We start from the raw sequence: 21,403 nt of genomic DNA on the forward strand, positions 1-21,403 counted from the left end.
GAATAAAATTGTAAGGCTGTCGTCACGTCGCGCTGCTCCCACCACCCTCAGGCACCCCTTCCAACCGCAGCGCGATAGCAGAACAGCAGGCCCCTGAGTGAGGCAAGCTGCTGAGGGGGGGGCGTTGAAAGGGGGGTGGGTGTTATTTCAGAGTGCCATTTGACCCCCTGCTTTCCAAAGCACCCCCTGCCTTAAACATGGAGACAGCGCAGGCTTAAGAAGGGCCATTGTTCAAAGGTGGGTTGGAGGGGCTTCAGAGTGCGATTTGAGGGTGAGCTATGGAGGGAGAGGCAGGAAGTGGGTGGGGTGTAAAAGGAGGGGGTTGGTCAAGTGTAAATGGAGGGGGTTCGCCAGGGGTGGAGGAAGGGCTGTGGCAAAGGGTGGAGGGGTCAGCCGGGTTGGTGAGTGGAGTGGGCAGAGGATGGGTGAAAGATACTCAGAGTCAAGAGTGGATTTCATGCTCTTTATTCCGCTCATAGTGGTGAGGAGGAATGCAAGTTCCCCCAGAATGTCTGCTTTATATACATTATTTACACAATGGGCCCCACATGATTGGCTAATTCTGGGATTCTCCTATAGGCCAATCAGGTTGCGGATTCACTTCCACCTGGAGCTGGATTGGGTGGCTCCTGTGGACCAATCAGACTGCTGCATTCTGGATCCTATTGTTCTAGGACCAATCAGACTGCTGCATTTTGGATCCTATTGTTCTAGGACCAATCAGTCTGCTGCATTCTGGATCCTATTGTTCTAGGACCAATCAGACTGCTGCATTTTGGATCCTATTGTTCTAGGACCAATCAGACTGCTGCATTTTGGATCCTATTCAACTCAGTACTTAACAATGGGGAACCTCTGTGGCCCCACCCCACCCAGATGTTTTTGGACACCAGATCCCAACAGTTCCAACCGGGGAGGCCAAAGGACGGAGATTGTTTGAGTTGCAGTCCAATCCCTGCATTGGTTGACAGCTGTTCTAGCAATGTTGTGTCGTCATCAGCAACAACAATAATAACAAACTGTTGTGTTTCCTTTTTATTGATGGCTTAGCTGAGTTCACAGGACCACCCAGGAAGCCGCCCAGACTTGGACCTCAGGTGTGTAGTTGGCCCTCGCCTTTGCCATCCTGTTACTCTCTCCGTTTTGAGCCAATCTCTGTGCCAGTCCGTGGGCCAAGGATCACCCCAAAACTGTATCAGTCAATTGATTTGGGGTGGGGTGGGGGGCGGAATACAGACCTCCGATTGGGGAGGTGTATAGCTATCCTGAACAGCGGAACTCCTTGCAGAAGGAAGAATATGCTGCAACATTTTGTCAGAGGTCCTACTTGTATTATTTTAGGGTTTGTCTAAGCTGGAAGGCAAGGAAGAAATATCCAGTGTTAGTCATATTCTGAGTTGACCCATTAAAAGCAATGTTACTTAAATCCACTGATTTCAGCTTGGGGTCTGCTCTTATAATAATAATAATACATAAATGCATCAAATTTTCATTTAGGAAAAATGTGTGCTCCAGCTATCAGAAACTTGGGGGGCACTTCCCCAGACTAAACCCCTGCCCCCCCTTTGATTTATTTGCTTGTTTATTGTATTTCTATCCCATGTTTACTCCAAGGAGCTCAAAGTGTCATACACAGTTCTCCCCCCACACACACACTTCATTTAACCCCCCTCCCACAAGCCAAGAGACTGTGACTAGCCCAAGGCCAGTGAGTTTTGTGGCTGAGCAAGGCTTCGAACCCTGGTCTCCCACGTCCAACACTAACCACTGTGCCACACTGCCTTTCCAGTTCTCGCTTCAGCCAACCCCCACGGCCAACCTGGACCGGACGGATGACGCTGTGTACGGCGACGTCATGGACCTGGTGAAGGCTGTTCTGAAGCTGAAGAACGAGGTCAGCAACCACCCGCCAGAGCGCTACATCCTGGTTGTGAAGGTATTTATTTCTGTTTTCATTCCTTTGCACCGCCTTGATGCAAACAGGTTGGGCAAAGGCAGGGTGGAATAAGAGCCGCCGGGAGTCTCTGATCATGCTTTGATTTTGGCTCTTTGCAGGATGTGGGCCTCTCCCTTCGGAAGCTCATCGGGAGCGTGGATGAAGTCCTCCCGGCTCTGCCTGCCTCTTCACGCACTGAGGTGGGTCCTCTTTCAGGCAAGCGGGCGACCTAAGGAGATTTCAGAAGGGGAGTGGCTCTCTGTCCCCTTCCATTGTCTTGTGCTCCACTGTGTCAGGTGTGGAGAGTCCTCCCCTCTCTTTGGTGACTTCACAGATCAGAATTAACAAGCAGTTGATAGATCTATAGTCCTTTTTGTCAGTACACCTTTCAACCGATGTCAGCGACTGGGCTCAACAACTGGCTCTGCCCCGACTGGGCTAGGCGACTGGAGCACTTCCAGAGACCTTCCAATCCTGGAAAACAAATATCAGTGCACTGGACCCACAACTCTACATTGTGAGCACCAGACTCGGCAGAGTATAAACAACGCATAAGCTAGCTATGAAACATAACTCCTTTTATTTCTAACAGCTACTACAAACTAAAACTACAGTGGTGCCCCGCAAGACGAATGCCTCGCAAGACGGAACACCCGCTAGACGAAAGGGTTTTCCGTTTTGGAGGTGCTTCGCAAAACGAATTTCCTATGGGCTTGCTTTGCAAGACGAAAATGTCTTGCGAGTTCCTGCGGGGTTTTTTCCCTTTCCCCCCCTTTTTCCCAAGCCGCTAATCCGCTTATCAGCTGATCCACTAAGCTGACAAGCCGCTTAACAGCTGATCCGCTAAGCCGCTAAGCTGCTTATCAGCTGACCCGCTAAGCTGCCAAGCCACTTATGAGCTGATCTGCTAAGCCCGCTAAGCCGCTAATAGCCCTAATCCGCTAAGCTGCTAATGGGCTTGCTTCGCAAGACGAAAAAACCGCAAGACGAAGAGACTCGCGGAACAGATTCTTTTCGTCTTGCGAGGCACCACTGTACTGGCTTGCATGAGTGTTACAGCTCCCACTCAGCCGTCTGATCACTACATACCATATTTTTCGCTCTATAAGATGCACTTTTTCCCTCCTAAAAAGTAAGGGGAAATGTGTGTGCGTCTTATGGAGCGAATGCAGGCTGTGCCGCTATCCCAGAAGCCAGAACAGCAAGGGGGATCACTGCGCAGTGATGGGCTTCCCTTCTCCCTCCTCGGGAAAAAGCCTACAAGCGCCTCACTCCACGCTCCACGCGGCTCCTGAAAGGGAGCGCTGAGCAGAGCCTGGGATGCATACAGACTCTGCTCAGCGCTCCCTTTCAAGAATTTTTTTCCCTTGCGTTCCCCCTCTAAAAACTAGGTGTGTCTTATGGTCAGGTCAAAACAAAGAAAATTCCTTCCAGTAGCACCTTAAAGACCAACTAAGTTAGTTCTTGGTATGAGCTTTCGTGTGCATGCACACTTCTTCAGATACACTGAAACAGAAGTGTGCATGCACACGAAAGCTCATACTAAGAACTAACTTAGTTGGTCTTTAAGGTGCTACTGGAAGGAATTTTTTTTGTTTTGACTATGGCAGACCAACACAGCTACCTATCTGTAACTGGAATTATGGTCAGGTGTGTCTTATGGAGCGAAAAATACGGTAGATAACACAGGCAGGAGTCAGGAAGGAGCAGAAGAAGCAAAGAGCAGCTTCCTCCCCCTCCTTTCCCAAAACATCATATCGGGAGATTCTCACAATGGGAGGGGGTGAAAATATCAACACTTTGATTTGCAGTGTCATGTCGGAAGCACAAATACACAGCTCTCCGCAAGGAGGGCAGGTGGCTGCTCTAAACCCTCCTTCCGACTTCCGCAGCATTTTAGGCACCAACGGAAGTTCCTCCCTCCCTCTGACTACTTTGCTCTCTGATACGTTCGGACCTCCGAGTCCGTGGTGAGGGGGGGTCCCCCAAACTCTCAAGTGACGTCTCAACTAGCTGCCCCTCCCTTCCGGTTCTCTTATCATTATCTCGTAACTGGATAACTGCTGCCTAAGCTGTTCCGCTTCTGTCTCTCTCTTTCTGCTTCTGAACATGCTGTGGACAAGGCGGGGGTGACTCTTCCCCCTCCAGCTGGTCTGCCATAGAGTTCATTCCCCAGTCCTCGTCTTCAGACCATTCCCTTGTCAGGAGCTCAGCCTACACTCAAGTAGGACCCCGGCAAAGAAACATGCCCAACTGGCATGTTCTCTCCCTCCTGGTCTTTCGTTCGGGAGCTTCATAAGCTTTCTTCAGCCTGAACATCACAGTGACCAATGCCAACCAACACTGGCACACTTAGGGATCCGCAGAGTTTGCGCATCATGTGTGGCAGACCTCAGCAACTCAGCATTTTGGCTAATCTACTTTATTTACATATAAACACACAGGGAGCACTGCAACATGGCTCCCTCTCTCTCTAGCATCAGACAGCAAAGAGAGAAAGAACAAAGAACAATAGTCCCACAGTGAGTTTGGGGTTTGTTGTTGTTGTTGTTGTTTAGTCGTTTAGTCATGTCCAACTCTTCGTGACCCCCTGGACCACAGCACGCCAGGCACTCCTGTCTTCCACTGCCTCCCACAGTTTAGTCAAACTCATGCTGGTAGCTTCGAGAACACTATCCAACCATCTCGTCCTCTGTCGTCCCCTTCTCCTTGTGCCCTCCATTTTTCCCAACATCAGGGTCTTTTCCAGGGAGTCTTCTTTTCTCATGAGGTGGCCAAAGTATTGGAGTCTCAGCTTCACGATCTGTCCTTCCAATGAGCACTCAGGGCTGATTTCCTTCAGAATGGAGAGGTTTGATCTTCTTGCAGTCCATGGGACTCTCAAGAGTCTCCTCCAGCACCAGAATTCAAAAGCATCAATTCTTCTGCGATCAGCCTTCTTTATGGTCCAGCTCTCACTTCCATACATCACTCCTGGGAAAACCATAGCTTTAACTATACGGACTTTTGTTGGCAAGGTGATGTCTCTGCTTTTTAAGATGCTGTCTAGGTTTGTCATTGCTTTTCTCCCAAAAAGCAGGCGTCTTTTAATTTCGTGGCTGCTGTCACCATCTTCTGTGATCATGAAGCCCAAGAAAGTAACATCTCTCACTGCCTCCATTTCTTTCCCTTCTATTTGCCAGGAGGTGATGGGACCAGTGGCCATGATCTTTGTTTTTTTGATGCTGAGCTTCAGACCATATTTTGCGCTCTCCTCTTTCACCCTCATTAAAAGGTTCTTTAATTCCTCCTCACTTTCTGCCATCAAGGTTGTGTCATCTGCATATCTGAGGTTGTTGATATTTCTTCCGGCAATCTTAATTCCAGCTAGGGATTCATCCAGCCCAGCCTTTTGCATGATGAATTCTGCATATAAGTTAAATAAGCAGGGGGAGAATATACAGCCTTGTTGTACTCCTTTCCCAATTTTGAACCAATCAGTTGTTCCATATCCAGTTCTAACTGTAGCTTCTTGTCCCACATAGAGATTTCTCAGGAGATAGATGAGGTGATCAGGCACTCCCATTTCTTTAAGAGCTTGCCATAGTTTGCTGTGGTCGACACAGTCAAAGGCTTTTGCTGACCACCAGCATTATGCTTTCCATTCTTAAGTTCAGAATAGAGTAGTTGCTTTGGAAGACGATAATCAAGCATCTGCACAACACGACCAGTCCAACGAAGTTGATGTTGAAGAATCATTGCTTTGACCCTGGTGATCTTTGCTTCTTCCAGTACAGTGGTACCTCGGGTTAAGAACTTAATTCATTCTGGAGGTCTGTTCTTAACCTGAAACTGTTCTTAACCTGAAGCACCACTTTAGCTAATGGGGCCTCCTGCTGCCGCCGTGCCGCCGGAGCACGATTTCTGTTCTCATCCTGAAGCAAAGTTCTTAACCCGAGGTACTATTTCTGAGTTAGCAGAGTCTGTAACCTGAAGCCTCTGTAACCTGAAGCATATGTAACCCAAGGTACCACAGCACACTGGCATTAGTTCACCTGTCTTCCCAAGTGATGTGTACAAATTTTCAGAGACACCATTGATGGAATGTTTCGAGGAGTTGGAGATGGCGTTTATAAGAGGTGTGAACAGTGTTTTCACAAGTTGTTGGAGTTAACCTGCTGCTTATCCATGTCTTTGTCCTTCTGTCTGTCTGTTTGTGTTCTTTCCCGGCAGATTGAAGGCACCCAGAAGCTCCTCAACAAGGACCTTGCCGAACTGATCAACAAGATGCGCTTGGCTCAGCAGAACGCCATGACGTCCCTGAGCGATGAGTGCAAGCGCCAGATGCTGGCCGCCTCGCACACACTGGCCGTGGACGCCAAGAACCTCCTGGACGCTGTGGACCAAGCCAGGATGCGAGCCAACCTAGTGAAGGTCTCCTTTGAGTGACCCAGAGGGCTGGCTTCCTTTTTAAAAGATGAATGAATACGTAGCCCCCTCCAAGCTTCCCTGCGCTGTCTCCACCTCTGCCCTGCCGCAACACGCTCATGTCTTTGATTTCGTCGCGTCTGTCTTCCGAGAACGAAAGAGAAGAGACTCTAGGGGAGAGCCGTCTGCGTGTGAGGCAGGGGAGGGACTTCCTTCCTCTGCCCCATAGATCATGCTGCTAAGGGGGACGCAGGACCCCAGTCCTAGGGGGGCAGTTCAGACCTGTCAAGGGGTCCTGAGCCTGCACCAGTAGGGTCCCATGCCTGTAGGTGTGCAGGAGTCGCTGTGTACAGTCTGATTTCTTTGCCAGTATCTCTGGCGCCAAGGTGTCTCATTGGTGAAGGGGGTCAAAGGCGGGGAGCAGTGGGGCGACCCACGAACCTCACTGCCGCCCTTCTCCGGATAAGCCAGAGGAATGGTGGCAAGCCAGGCCACTTCCAGGTTTCTCCCGAGGGTCCTGAAGACCCAGTCCTGGGAGAAAAAGCTTGCTAGGTCACTTTGGTGAGGGACATTCCCAAGGTGGCCCTTAGAGGAGGCTGTCTCGTGTCTTTGTACATTGTATAGAAACATTTATTTAATGGCCATGTACGAACTGTATGCGCAACCTCCCACCCCGGGGGGGGGGGAAATACCCTCACTTCTCTCTCATAGGCCAAATTCCTTTGAATTTGGGGTGGAGTTTGAACACGTCTCCCTCTGAACGATGGAGATCCAAAAGGGGCTCTTTTTTAAAAAATGGATTTGTCACGAAGGTATGTACCAACCAACACATAACAGTGTAAACCACAACAGAACCGCACATGGCATGATTGCTGTGAAAAGCAAATTGCAGAAAAGCAGTTCCATGTTGTAAAATCTTAAAGATGGTTCTGTGTAACCCCACCTTGTTCTCCCTATTTATATAATCCAGAAATGAAGAGCAATCCTCACGTCTGACCAGACTTTCAGATAAAGCCATATTCCATGCCTTAGTCAACCATGCCTCCTGATAAGGAACTTTTAATGATTTCTATTACAAATCTGGCTGCTGATCTTAACATAAGCGCTAGATTTTTATAAGTGATAGGAGTTGAATTTGGGGTGGAGCTTCAATGTCTCCCCAAATGGAGGAAACTTTAAAAGTTTCCTGTTCCAGCAAAAACAAAAACAAACAAACAGGGAACTTTGAAGGATCTCACGTACTCTGGCTCCAATCCTCTGTGCGCTTACCTGGGAGTAAGTGCTACTGAAGTCACTGGGGCTTCTTAGTAAATTGCATTGTAACAGGCTGATACGGACACCAGCTTTCATGTCTGGAAGTCGCCTATGCCATAATAAATCTGTTAGTCTTAAAAGTTCAGCAAAACTCTCTTGGGGGTGTTTTATATTGAAAGCTCCAATTACAATTCCAAACAACAATGCAGATTATTGACGGGGGAGACAGGTGCAGACTGAACGCCACCTACAAACACAGATTACGGATTTGATGCTGTGAAGACTGAATCTTTGCCACTGGGTCAGAGATTAAATGGGAGGTTTTGGTCCTTCTGTGGCAGGGTTTGAAATTAAACACGCCCTGACAATGTTGGGGCTCAAGTTTTGCTTCTGGGATGGAAGTTTTGCTGGAAACACCCAGGTCTGGGAGGACGAAAAGCCATTAATGTATTTTTTTGAAACTCCCATAATATTGAATCCCTTCCTGGAATTTCGATTCTTGTTTTACTTTTGTACCTAAGAAACAGGCCAGGCCAGCACGGCCAGCCTCAGCTTCTTTGTAATATTATATTTGTGTGTTAAAACGGCAACAGCAGCAGGAATCTCTCTGTTTGATATGTGGTTGTGTTTTTTTTTTGACCTGAAAATTGTACCGTTTTATGGCTTTTGTCATTCATCATAACAAAGCCATTGTTTTGCCTGAGATAAATGAGGTACAACATGTTCTTGTTGATCTGTTTCTTCATCAGAGCTTCTACCCTTGAGGAACTTGGCAAGGTAATGATCCGATGATCTGGGTCCACATTTCAGAAACAGAAGAGAGTTTATTATGTCCTGGAGTCTCCAAACTCAATCCTTGACATTCCCAGCTTGTTTGTTTGTTTGCTTGCTTATTTATTTTATTGCATTCTTACCCGTGAAGGCGTAAGGAACACAGGTGGTGCTGTGGGTTAAACCATGGAGCCTTGGACTTGCTGATCTGAAGGTTGGCGGTTCAAATCCCCGCGACAGGGTGAGCTCCCGTTGCTTGGTCCCTGCTCCTGCCAACCTAGCAGTTCGAAAGCACATCAAAGTGCAAGTAGATAAATAGGTACCGCTCTGGCGGGAAGGTAAACGGTGTTTCCATGCGCTGCTCTGGTTCGCCAGAGGCAGCTTAGTCCTGCTGGCCACATGACCCGGAAGCTGTCTGCGGACAAACGCCGGCTCCCTCGGCCTATAGAGTGAGATAAGCGCGCAACCCCAGAGTCGGTCACAACTGGACCTAATGGTCAGGTGTCCCTTTACCTACCCGTGAAGGCACACTCTTCCATTGTCTTCCAAGACAGACAGATGCCAATCAACCAAATATCCCACTTTTCATCCAAGGAGGTCAAATCTCTCCTCCTCCCCATTTTACCCTCACAAGAGCCCTATGGGGTACGTTAGGCTAACAGCGAGTGACTGGCCCAAAGTCACTCCGGGGAGTGGGGATTTGAACCCGTGTCTCACAGGTCCTTGCCTGGCACTCTAATAATAATAATAATTTATTTGTAGCCTGTCCTCCCCAGCCAAGACCAGGCTCAGGGCGGCTAACACCAGGTATAAAAACAATTCATTATAATACAGCTTAAAAACAAGATTAAAACACAACATTAAAATGACGCCTCGTTTCAGTAGAAACTCAAATCAAAAACTTTTTTGGGATGAAAACGTCAAGTCTTCACAAAGGCCAATTATCCAGACTGGTCCTATGTGGGCTAGAGAAAAGCCAGGGAAGTCCCCAAATAGGAGTTCCATCACAGAAGGAGAAAGGAAAGAGGAAAGGGGGGGGAAGGGGATCAAGTTGATTCCAAGCCAAAGGCCAGGTGGAACAACTCTGTCTTACAGGCCCTGTGCAAAGAAATCAGATCTAACCACTACACCACCCTGCATCTCAGCAGAGGCATACCTAGGCTCTGTTGCGCCTTTGACAAGGAGGTATATGTGCACCTCCAAAGGCCGTGGACCAGAAACTCATAAAGTTTGCTTTCCATCGCTCTGCCAGTGTCTTCACGGCCATCATGGCTGGGGCTCCTCCATGTATCTGCCTGCCTGCCTTTCTACCTTCCTTCCTCCACTCACTGCTTTCCCCTTTTCCTCCTCCTGTAGCTCTTCCCCACTCCCTCCATCTTCTTTCCCTCCAAGCCTCGCGGGGCACACTCCACTCACACTCCTAATAGTACCACCCACTGATCGGGGAGGGGACCCCACAGGGCATCTAATAATAATAATAATAATTTTTATTTATACCCCGCCCTCCCCAGCCAGAGTCGGGCTCAGGGCAGCTAACACCAGTAAAATTACAGTAAAAACATAATAGGGGGGGGGGGACACCAATTTAAAATACAGGTTAAAATGAAATTTAAAATGCAGCCTCATTTTAAAAGTAGCCCATAGATCAAAACCATAAGGGGAGGGAAACATAAGGGTCAGACTGAGTCCAGACCAAAGGCCAGGCGGAACAGCTCTGTCTTGCAGGCCCTGCAGAAAGATGTCAAGTCCCGCAGGGCCCTGGTCTCTTGTGACAGAGCGTTCCACCAAGTCGGGGCCAGTGCTGAAAAGGCCCCGGCCCTAGTTGAGACCAATCTAACCAGCTTGCGACTAGGGACCTCCAAAATGTTGTTACAGAGGTACCTCTGGTTACGTACTTAATTCGTTCCGGAGGCCCGTTCTTAACCTGAAACTGTTCTTAACCTGAAGCACCACTTTAGCGAATGGGACCTCCTGCTGCCGCCGCGCCACTGGAGCGCGATTTCTGTTCTCATCCTGAAGCAAAGTTCTGAACCCGAGGTACTATTTCTGGGTTAGCGGAGTCTGTAACCTGAAGCACATGTAACCTGAAGCGTATGTAACCCAAGGTACCACTGTATTTGTGGACCTTAAGGTCCTCCGCGGGGCATACCAGGAGAGGCGGTCCCATAGATACATGGGTCCTAGGCCGCATAGGGCTTTAAAGGTGAAAACCAGCACCTGAGGTTCTTAGCATCCACCAAGGCACCCAGACACACCTGTGCTCCTCGCCTGACCACAAAGGGTGTCCCAAGGAGCTCATGGATGGGCAGGTAGATTCCTAGCCACTCTGCACCAGGGTTGAAGAGGTGTGATTTTCAAAGATGCCTGGGCCCTTGGTGGGGGCCTAACCAACCCCTAGGTGCTTTAGTCTTTAGAAGATGCCTGGAGCAGCTGGTGGTTGCTGCTTCATGTGCCATGGATTGGTTGGACATAGAGGAATGGTGGGAGGAGCCAGCTGGTGAACCCCACCAGGGAAGGAGGCTTGGAGCCTTGGGGATTAGTGGTGGGTCAACAATGAGCGGCCAGAGGGAGAAGACTGGAAAAGGTGGTGTTGGAAGCTGGAGAGGCAACAGGGCTTAGTGAGCTGGGAGAGTCTGTGGCAGAGAGAAGTTCAGAATCGGAGGCAGAAGATGAAGCAGAAGAGGCAGAAGAGGGAGGCCGAGAAGCAGAGATGAGTCAGGCTGGTGACATAGCTGTCAACCGTCCCTTATTTGGCGGGAAAGTCCCTTATCCCAGCGCCGTGTCCCGCTGCTGTCCGTTATTGATGATGTCCCTTAAATTTCCCGGGTTTCAAAGGAAGCAGCTCCTCTGCCAGCCAGGGAGGAGGGAGGCTCCAACTGTGTTGCTGGGCTGCGTTGCTCACCCAATAAGGAGTCTGAGAACGACTGGGAGGCGGAGCTTGCATGCCTTGTGCCGATCAAATCGGCCGCATTGCCTGGGGACTTGCCTTTGCTCAGCGCTTCCCAGCAGAGAGGTGATGGTGGTTTTCCTTGCTGCATCCCCTTTGCCGGGTTGCTGCGCTGTGGGAGCCACCACTTAAGGCTTCGTTTGGCTGCTGGCTGGGCTTTCTGCCTTTGGCTCGGAGGGGCTCAGAAGCTGAGCATACCTGTGCTCTGAAAATCCCTTATTTTGGCTGCTGATCCCTTATTTTCGAGGCTGCTGGTCCCTTGGGGTTCTCCTTCCTGCTTGTCTCCCAGAACCAGAAGAGGTATGAAGAGGGTGGAGGAAAGGTTGGCGACGCACAGGAATAGTCTTCGATTGCTTGGGAAAACCCCAGGGGACTTAGATGGCTGTGCGGCAGTGAAAAGTTAAGAGTAAAAAGTTAATTCTAACTTGCACGGTGTGATTTACTGCCGGCTCAAACCTAACAGCATCTATGTTGAGGGCTGATGAGAGCCATAACCCAACGGGTCTGGAGGGCACCTTTGGAAACGACCACAGGAAATGTGTTATGTAGAAGGAATGAAAACCCAGCCCCTATGATTTTACACACACACACACACAAGAAAACTCCAAAAGTCGGTTTTAAAAAATTTATTCTGTCTCCAGACCATGCTGCAGCGAACAGGCTGCAAGTTGATTCTGCAGTCAGCAACCTGGCTCACACTCATCCCAGACAGGAGCAAGCTCAGCTGTGGACTCTCCCCGCCACACGTCACCCCAAAGTCCACATTCCTTAGACAAGGGGACTGTCCTGGCAAGCTGCCAAGGCCTGGGGCAGAATGCCTGCAAGGACGCATGGGGAAGGGGGCAAAGTCAAAAAGGAGTATTCACTTCCCGGAAAGAGTGCTTTCCCTCCCCCTTTGCACCCTGAGATAGAACCATAGAATTGCAGAGTCTGAAGGGGTTCCAGGGGTCATCTAGTCTGACCCCCTCAATGCAGGAATTCGGCAAATAGCTAAATCGCAAATGGCAAGGGGAGGCTTTTAGCTCTTCAGTCCAGAGGGGCATTTGAGCTTTATCCTTCCTTGCAAAGCTGACAGGGGAAGTTCCCGCTAGGACTTTTCCTGTCCTGCCCCTCTGAGCTTCATCTACCGGCCGAGTGCTTTGTTGCAAACTGTGATGTGTGCGCTGCATGTCGGACGTCGCCCAGTGTGGCTCCATCCAGTCCAGAAACTGGCACCAAGGTAGGCATAACCGAATTGTCTGGGACTTTTCACAGCACCAGTAGTCAATATGAAAGGGGCTCTCAGGTTGCCACTAGTTTGCAGGTGGGAGTCGATTGCGAACCAGTAAATTCAGGGAGGGCACAGTTAAAGGGGATTTGGGATTCCTGTGCTGCAAACCTGCTTCAAAAAAGGAACAGACTTTTTGCAGTAAGGAAAAAGGCGTGGAAACGCACCGGAACGGGTGAGATGGCCATTGCTTGATGCAAAGTTGGGTCATCTTCCTGCAAACTTTGTGCAAACAAATCGGTCCGAATGCTCGATAAATAGGCCATCTGGAAGCGACCCCCATTTACAATGGATCAATGCCATTAATTTCTATATAAATGCCATTTCTGAATGTTCTGTCACACTCTAGTGTGACCAAGGAACAGAACCCAGAGCAGGTCTATTCAGATGAAGGAGCCGGGGTTAAGCTGATAGAAACAAGGTAGATTATTATTGGTTGCAGCCTCCAGGCGGTGGGGAGAGGGATTTTGCCACTATCCTAACAGCATCCCTGATTTCACGCCTTTGCTATCTTCCCATGCAAAACTCTGCGGTTCTCTCCATTTGCAAAGCCTCGTTTCACACACAGCCTGTCATAACAACAGGCATTTTGCTAAATTGGGCTAACTAAACGCAGCCGTCAGCCCCAAGGATGCTCTCAGCAAAGCCAAAGACAATCTGCGCGTTGTTCCCACCGCAGGAAGTTTTTCGGTGTTACCTCTGGCCTTGCTGAATAATAATGGCAGACGAGTTCAATCTGGAAGAAAGTTCAAGCCCCCAGTCCCTACTGATTTGTAAAAACTGGTTCGGCTAAGAAAGAATGCAATGCTAAGTAAGATTCCTGGGTGGACAGGTGCTTCTGAGTTGAAATTGTCCAGACTCTGGGTGGCGACGCTTTTGCTGGAGCCGCACGGCAGGCGGGTGAGTTTGTAGGGGAATTTCAGGCACACCAACCCTCCTAGATCATCCCCGCCAGGAAAGGTGGGAGGAAGAGGCCAATCGTCCCCAGCAAGCAGACAATGACAAACATCCACAGGAACATGCGGTCAATCACCATGGCAACGTACTTCCAGTCTTCCTTCACCTGCAAGTATAGGAGAAACCATGAAGTCACACCTCCTTGACCAGCAGGTCTCTACAATGCCTGGACATCCCTTTGGGTCCTGAAACAGGACATCTAGCAGATCGTTCAAGGGTTTTCCTACAGGTGTCTCTTTACCTGTATACCTGAAGGAGCGTCTCCACACCCATCGTTCTGCCCGGACGCTGAGGTCCAGCTCCGAGGGCCTTCTGGCTGTTCCCTCATTGTGAGAAGCAAAGCTACAGGGAACCAGGCAGAGGGCCTTTTCAGTGGTGGCACCCTCCCTGGGCCGGGCATCCTGGGCCATAAAAAATAGTGGGCAAGTGTCTTTGATGTAGCCTTTTTGATATGTTAATCTTAGGGCCAGGAAACAGACACATGAAGGTGATAAAGATCCCTATCCTCCTTGCCATATATTGCTTGTTTATGACTTCCGGGGTTGCTGGATGCACTCTTTTGTAGTTCTGTTTTATTTACCCCAGAAGTATGCATGCCTGCTTAATTGGGACACGGGTGGTGCTGTGGGTTAAACCACAGAGCCTAGGACTTGCCGATCGGAAGGTCGGCAGTTCGAATCCCCGCGACGGGGTGAGCTCCCGTTGTTCGGTCCCTGCTCCTGCCCACCTAGCAGTTCGAAAGCACGTCAAAGTGCAAGTAGATAAATAGGTACCTCTCCGGCGGGAAGGTAAATGGCGTTTCCATGCGCTGCTCTGGTTCGCCAGAAGCGGCTTAGTCCTGCTGGCCACAGGACCCGGAAGCTGTACGCTGGCACCCTCGGCCAGTAAAGCGAGATGAGCACCGCAACCCCAGAGTCGGCCACGACTGGACCTGATGGTCAGGGGTCCCTTTACCTTTTATGCATGCTTAATTAGCTTTTGTAGTGTAACTTGGTTTGTTGAAATGCTCAGAGGAAATCTGATTGGTTCTTACGAACACCGTGTAAAAAGTTCTTTTGTGAATAAAACAACCTGGGCCAGAGGGTGGACAGGAATTCTTATTATACGCACCCTTCCCAGAGTCTTGCTGGTTCAAGCCTCTGTGTGTATTCTTATTAATCAGAGTTCATTCCTTCCTTTACTTTGGGAACGCCTCAGGGCGGACGCTGCCGCCGCGAAACCCTGTTTCTGACTTCTAGAGGGAACTGTTTGCTTGTGTTACGAACCTAATAATAATAATAATAATAATAATAATAATAATAATAATAATAATAATTTATTATTTATACCCCGCCCATCTGGCTGAGTCTCCCCAGCCACTCTGGGCGGCTCCCAATCAAGTATTAAAAACAATACAACAATAGTGGGCCTGGGAGGGTGGGATCCCGGGTACTAACCCCACAAGGTAGCTTTTCGGTTCTCAGAGTCAACAACTCACCGAGAAATCGGCATCCTCAGCCCGCAGGTGGTTGGCAATGTAGTGCACGCCTTCCAGGGCTTTCAAGATGCTTGGAGACAGCTGCAGGCCCTGCTCAGAGGATGTTGGGTTCTCCGTTTTCGTGGCCGGGCGCCGGACCAGTTCCACAAAGCCCCTTCCCAGGTGCCGGGCGCAGGTGTACCGGTACTGGAGGCAATGGTGGGGGCAGGTGCCTTGGAGGGGCAGGCGACCGGCCCTCCGCCTCTCCTCGCTGCTGCCACCACCGTCGTCGTCTTCATTCCACTTCTCGTCCACGTCCGTCTCCAGCCAGCACCGGGACGTGCTCAGATTGGCCGGAGGCGCGTCGTACTGCCCGATCACCTCTTCGCTGGCCACCCTGAGCCCCGCCGTCAGCACCGGGGGCCTCTTCATGAAGAGCCACCTGGGGATGAAGTCTAGGAAGACGGCACGGACCCACTGGGGCATCTTGTGGGTGCTGGGTGAGCGGTGGTGGACGTTGAGGACGAAGACCGTGATGACGATGGAGAGCGTCACGAAGATCATGGTGAAGAGGAGGTACTCTCCGATCAGAGGGATGACCAGGGAGGTGGACGGGATGATCTCGGTGATCAGGAGGAGGAAGACAGTGAGGGACAGGAGGACAGAGATACAGAGGGTGATCTTCTCCCCGCAGTCGGAGGGCAGGTAGAAGACCAGGACGGTCAAGCAAGAGATGAGGAGGCAGGGGATGATGAGGTTGATGGTGTAGAAGAGGGGCAGTCGGCGGATGACGAAGCTGTACGTGATGTCGGGGTAGATCTCGGTGCAGCAGTCATACTTCTTGGTGTTGTAGGTGCCCACGGCATGGATGATGGCCCACTCTCCGCTCTCCCAGTAGTCCTTGAGGTCCACCTGCCGCTCCATGCTCTCCAGGTCAATCTTGGCTTTGTCGTACGTCCACGAGCCGAACTTCATCTTGCAGTTCTGCTGGTCAAAGGGGAAGAAGGTGACGTCGATGCTGCAGGAGCTCTTGTAGATGGCCGGAGGGGTCCACTTCACGCTGCCGTTGGAGAAGAGGTGAGCCTTCGTCATGTGTGTCACGGCAAACTCCCCGTCGGCACTGTAGGAACAACAGAGAGGAGAGTGTGGGAATGTTGTGGATAGTAGGAGAAATATGTATTTATAAATTTATATTGGAAATTTTATTTACAATTTTATTTACAACATAACATAAATCCACCCTCATTAAACAAGAACATAACATACAATAAGCATAACATACAACAATACAAACAACCAAATAAAAGACTTCCTTTATCCTGTATCTGGCCTCCTTATTTACTTCTTATAAGCTGTTTCCTTTAGGAATAATTATTAAGATTTTTCCAATTATAACTTAAATATCCACAAAGTCTCCTGCAGACATTAATCGAAACAAGTCCAGGTATGTATTTTAGGGCACTGTTTTGTGAAGAATTCTCTGCGTTTTCCCCATGCTTTTTGAAACTCTTGTCTAGTGTGATCTCTAATTGCCTCTGTTAATCTAGCCAATTCAATATGCTCTAACAGTTTGTCTTGCCATTCATTTTCTGTTTGCACAGTTTCTTTTTTCCAGTTTTTAGCAATTAGGATCCTTGCCGCTCCATAGTAGGAGAAATATATTGATTACGTAAATATTATCCTTCCTCACTCACGCTAGTGACTCAGTAGCATAGTACAGTGGTACCTCGGGTTAAGTACTTAATTCGTTCTGGAGGTCCGTTCTTAACCTGAAACTGTTCTTAACCTGAAGCACCACTTTAGCTAATGGGGCCTCCCGCTGCTGCCGCGCCGCTGGAGCATGATTTCTGTTCTTATCCTGAAGCAAAGTTCTTAACCTGAAGCACTATTTCTGGGTTAGTGGAGTGTGTAACCTAAAGCGTCTGTAACCTGAAGCGTCTGTAACCCGAGGTACCGCTGTACATTCTCCAGTATATTGCAGGAAGCTAGTTGGTAGATTCATTTGAATCTCTTTATTTAAGCAATCCAGTCTGGCTTGTCCAGATTGGGTTTGATCCTGCTAAATTCCCCTTTAATCCCTCTTAAAAAGAATAAAGGCACAACAGTCTTCTTTTTAAAGTAATAAGAAGTTTACTCACATTCAGTTCACAGTTGGATCCCTGAAGGCGGACTTTAGCTTGTAGTTACAGAAGAGAGAGTGTGAGTTTATCCCATGTAGGGAAATGAGCCCATGTGCTGCTGGCTGAGGACCAGCAGACAGCAAAATACATCAAGGTGGAATAAATCGAGGGGGGGGTAGATGGCTGCATGACCAGCCCTTTTATAGGGTCTGCCAGGGTCACACCCATCTACCTGGTCACACGGGGGGGGGTGCTCCAGACCAGGTGTGACAGGAAGTCCTCCTGGCTGGAGCAACATTCCCCTGCATGTCCACTCTAGGAAACAGGAAATGTTGTACTTGACTGCTTATGTTACATCCCACAGAGAGAGGGGTTATGGGGGCGGGAAATCTATTATTTCTAACATGTGATTGCGATTGGTTTTATAAACATAACACAAAATCTAATTTATAAGCTTTTCTAAGCAATTCTACTTCTCCTTAAAATCATGACCCCCCACACACAATCAATTCCCTGCTGCCTTATATACAATACATATTCTGCTCTACATTTCTTTATTTATTTCATTCTTCCTATCTTTTCTTGGCTTATACTTCAGAGCGGTTGCCGAACAGCTTGGTAGGTTTCTGGATGAAACATCGGCTCTGGACCCATTTCAGTCTGGCTTTTAATAATAATAATAATAATAATAATAATAATAATAATAATAATAATAATAATAATTTTTATTTATACCCCGCCCTCCCCAGCCGAGGCCGGGCTCAGGGCAGCTTACAAGCAATAATAAAAACAAGTTGAATTATTACAACTTAAAAACAAAATTAAAATGCAACATTAAAATATTGAAACATTAAAATATTAAAATGTAGCCTCCTTGCAGGAGGAGAAGGAAAAGAAAAAAGAAAGAGAGGGAGGGAGGGAATCAAATTGGCTCCAAGCCAAAGGCCAGGCGGAACAACTCTGTCTTACAGGCCCTGCGGAAAGAAATCAGATCCTTTTGCCCTGGTCATGGGACCAAGACGGCTTTGGTCACCCTAACAGATGATCTCCGCAGACAACTGGATCGAGGCGGGTCGGGACTGCTGATTCTCTTAGATCTGTCAGCAGCCTTCGACATGGTCAATCACAAACTTTTAGACCATTGCCTCGCTTATGTGGGGATTCAGGGCACAGTCCGACAATGGCTGCGCTCCTTTATCTCAGGTCGGGGACAGAGGGTGGCGCTAGGGAGGGAATTGTCGCCATGGCACTCCTTGGTGCGTGGAGTGCCACAGGGCGCAATCCTTTCCCCGATGCTTTTCAATATCTTTATGCGCCCCCTTGCCCAGATTGTCCGGAGCTTTGGGCTGGGTTGTCATCAATATGCTGATGATACTCAGCTCTATCTGTTGATGGATGGCCACACCGACTCGGCCCCAGACACACTGACCAGATGCTTGGAAGCTGTGGCTGGATGGCTGTGTGGGAACCGGTTGAAATTAAATCCTTCGGAACTTTCTTCATGTACGCTACAACAGCAGCAAGAATACTCATCGCAAAGTATTGGAAGACACAAGATCTACCCACCCTGGAAGAATGGCAGATGAAAGTGATAGACTATATGGAACTGACGGAAATAACTGGCAGAATCCGAGACCAGGGAGAAGAGTCGGTGGAAGAAGATTGGAAGAAATTTAAAGACTATTTGCAGAAACATTGTAAAATCAATGAATGTTAAAATGATGTCGGATTGAAATGAAGCGGCCTTAGCAACAAGGTTAATAAGAATATGTAAAAATGGATTGATAATGGATGAAAATATAAAGTTATAATATGTTAAGATTTAGATTTAAGATAAAAACAAAGAGGGTAAGGATTTGCTGAACTAACCATGTGAAGTGGAATACAAAAAAGGGAGGTGTGAGGAGGTCAGGGAAATAAGTAAATGAAATCTAAGATATGAAAGGAATGATTTGTTTTTAACTGTTTTTCATTTATTTTTTCAGTATTTTGTATTCTTTTTCTTTGTATTTTTTGTATTTTTTGCTTTTTCTTCTTTTTTTCTATTCTGTAACCCTTTCCTTTTTGTAAAACTTCAATAAATATCTTTTTTAAAAAAAGAAATTAAATCCTTCGAAGACAGAGGTCCTCTGGCTGGGTCGGGCCGACATGGGGTTGGGGGGCCAACTCCCATCTCTCGCGGGGGCTCAATTAGTGCCAGCGCCTTCTGTCAAGAGCTTGGGTGTAACCTTCGATGCCTCCCTTTCCATGGAGGTGCAAGTTGCAGCCACAGCAAAAGTGGCTTATTATGTTATTATTGGCAACCAGATACCCAGCGATTAACCTCACTTGTTTCTTTGCTAAAGTGATGACTAGCCTAGTAGATACAGAGGGTGCTGTTTATTTAGCTGGCCTTTGCTGGAACTTTTGATGTGGTTTCCCTTTGGATGGAAGACAGATTGAGAAGTCCCCTTTGGCCTGAAATATTTTCATAAGTACCACTGGATGGCAGCAGAACACCAGCCAATGGAACGAAGCCATTATTGGGACACTGTTTGCGCAAGAAGTCATAACAGCAGGTACTTCTTCCATGTGCACAGACTGAGCATCTCCCCACAAGGCAGCCCTTCGACAGAGCATACTGCATTTCTTGCACATTTTTAAAAAGTGGAGTTGCCACACACACACACACACACACACACACACACACACACACACCCTCTACTGCACTTATAGAAGTAAGTGAGTAAACTCTATTATAGAAGACTGTGTCATGTCTATTTCTTTTAAGGAGGGACTAAAGGGGAATTAGGGACGCGGGTGGTTCTGTGGGTTAAATCGCAGAGCCTAGGGCTTGCCGATCAGAAGGTCGGCAGTTCGAATCCCCACGATGGGGTGAGCTCCCGTTGCTCGGTCCCTGCTCCTGCCAACCTAGCAGTTCGAAAGCATGTCAGACTGCAAGTAGATAAATAGGTACCGCTCTGGCGGGAAGGTAAACGGTGTTTCCGTGCACTGGTCAGGGGTCCCTTTACCTTTAAAGGGGAATTACCAAGGAAACTTACTTTAGAGGCTTATACAAGACTGGCAAACGCTATCCGCTGCGCAAGTTTAAAAAGGGGAATGTTACTCTGCTATATTGTAGAACTTGTTAACACAAGTTGGAAAGGATATAATTAAACAATATATCCTCTCCTGCCTCCCTGAACATTCCCACAGTGTTGGGTCCAGCTTGCAGGCTTCCCTTTATGGCATCTGTGTGGCCAATGCAAGAACAGGATGCTTGGCTAGATCTCGCAGGGCTTTTCTCACGTGCTTGACTGGTGCTGAGCTACTCCTACTGAGGTCTCAGATTAATCCCTGTGCGTGAATGCTTAAGAATTGGCTCATCTAGCCCAGAATCCTGTTCTCACAGACCAGATGCCCATTATGGGGAAACCCGCAAGCTGGATTCGAACACGGGACCACTTTCCCCCTCCTGTGGTTTCCAGAAACTGGTCTCCAGAAGCATTTCTCCCTCCAATAGCTATCCATAGCGCTCTCCTCCTCCACGAAATTGGGTCTTCCTCTTTTAAAGCCACCTGGGTTTCTGGCCATCACTAACTCCCTGTGGCAGTGAGTTCCATAGTTTAACGATGTGCTGAATGGACAAGGACTTCCCGCGGCATATTTTTAAGGGGCGTTGTTGAATCAATGAGCTGCTCCCCCGTTCCCCGTTGGCTCAAGCACCTACTTGTTATACAGCACAATGTCTGGGATCCAGATCATCTCAGAAGGCGCTCGGATGGAAGTCACGTTGTCAAAATCCACCGGGTTCCACTGCAGCTTGTAGTCATTCCATTCCTGGCGGCAAGGAAACAATCCTGGGCTCATTGTTCACTTCCGAGATGTGCAAATTCTTCACACTGAAGCACACATTTATCAACTTCCTCACTTTTTTTTTTTGATACACTTATTTTTTTGGTTTTTCAGATTAAAACTTTGCAGTCACATATCGAACGTACAACATAGAAACAAGATTCCAAAGAATCTCTTGGACTTCCCTCCTCCCATTTGTGGGTCCTCTTGCTAATCATTTCCTCTTGCACCTTTTAGGATAATAGGTTATAAATTTCCCCCATTCCTTATTAAAATTTTGGTCTTCCTGATTTCTGATTCTTCCAGTCATTTTAGCCATTTTGGCATAAATCCATCACCTCAATCTGCCATTCTTCTCTGACAGGGACTTTATCTTCTTTCCGTTTATTAACTTTCTTTGTTATTAAAAAATAAGTTAATTAACACTGTTTTAGTGGACTAAGGCTGCAAAGCC

The 21,403-nt window shown here is 48.3% G+C and overlaps 2 protein-coding genes across 8 annotated transcripts in view; one reads left to right on the forward strand and one right to left on the reverse strand.

Moving 5' to 3' along the window:
• PTK2B (protein tyrosine kinase 2 beta) overlaps window positions 1-7,026 on the forward strand; it is a 247,159-nt gene extending 240,133 nt beyond the window's left edge. For 5 of the 7 annotated variants that reach the window (XM_081903795.1, XM_081903789.1, XM_081903791.1 and 2 more), the window contains 4 exons: window positions 1,042-1,097; window positions 1,790-1,936; window positions 2,056-2,136; window positions 6,149-7,026. In XM_081903795.1, the coding sequence (XP_081759921.1) occupies window positions 1,042-1,097; window positions 1,790-1,936; window positions 2,056-2,136; window positions 6,149-6,364 (500 nt within the window). In that variant the 3' untranslated portion in view covers window positions 6,365-7,026. The remainder of the gene's footprint in view (window positions 1-1,041; window positions 1,098-1,789; window positions 1,937-2,055; window positions 2,137-6,148) is intronic. The other 2 variants (XM_081903792.1, XM_081903794.1) reach the window with 1 other exon arrangement.
• A 4,957-nt stretch (window positions 7,027-11,983) lies between these two features.
• CHRNA2 (cholinergic receptor nicotinic alpha 2 subunit) overlaps window positions 11,984-21,403 on the reverse strand; it is a 31,243-nt gene continuing 21,823 nt past the window's right edge. Inside the window, exons 4-6 of the mRNA XM_081904123.1 lie at window positions 20,825-20,934; window positions 15,017-16,115; window positions 11,984-13,645 (exon numbers count right to left, since the gene is read on the reverse strand). Of these exons, the coding sequence (XP_081760249.1) occupies window positions 13,520-13,645; window positions 15,017-16,115; window positions 20,825-20,934 (1,335 nt within the window). The 3' untranslated portion in view covers window positions 11,984-13,519. The remainder of the gene's footprint in view (window positions 13,646-15,016; window positions 16,116-20,824; window positions 20,935-21,403) is intronic.

This window comes from Podarcis melisellensis (assembly GCF_964234715.1).
Source record: "Podarcis melisellensis genome assembly, chromosome: 3".
NCBI classification, from domain to species: Eukaryota; Metazoa; Chordata; class Lepidosauria; order Squamata; family Lacertidae; genus Podarcis; species Podarcis melisellensis.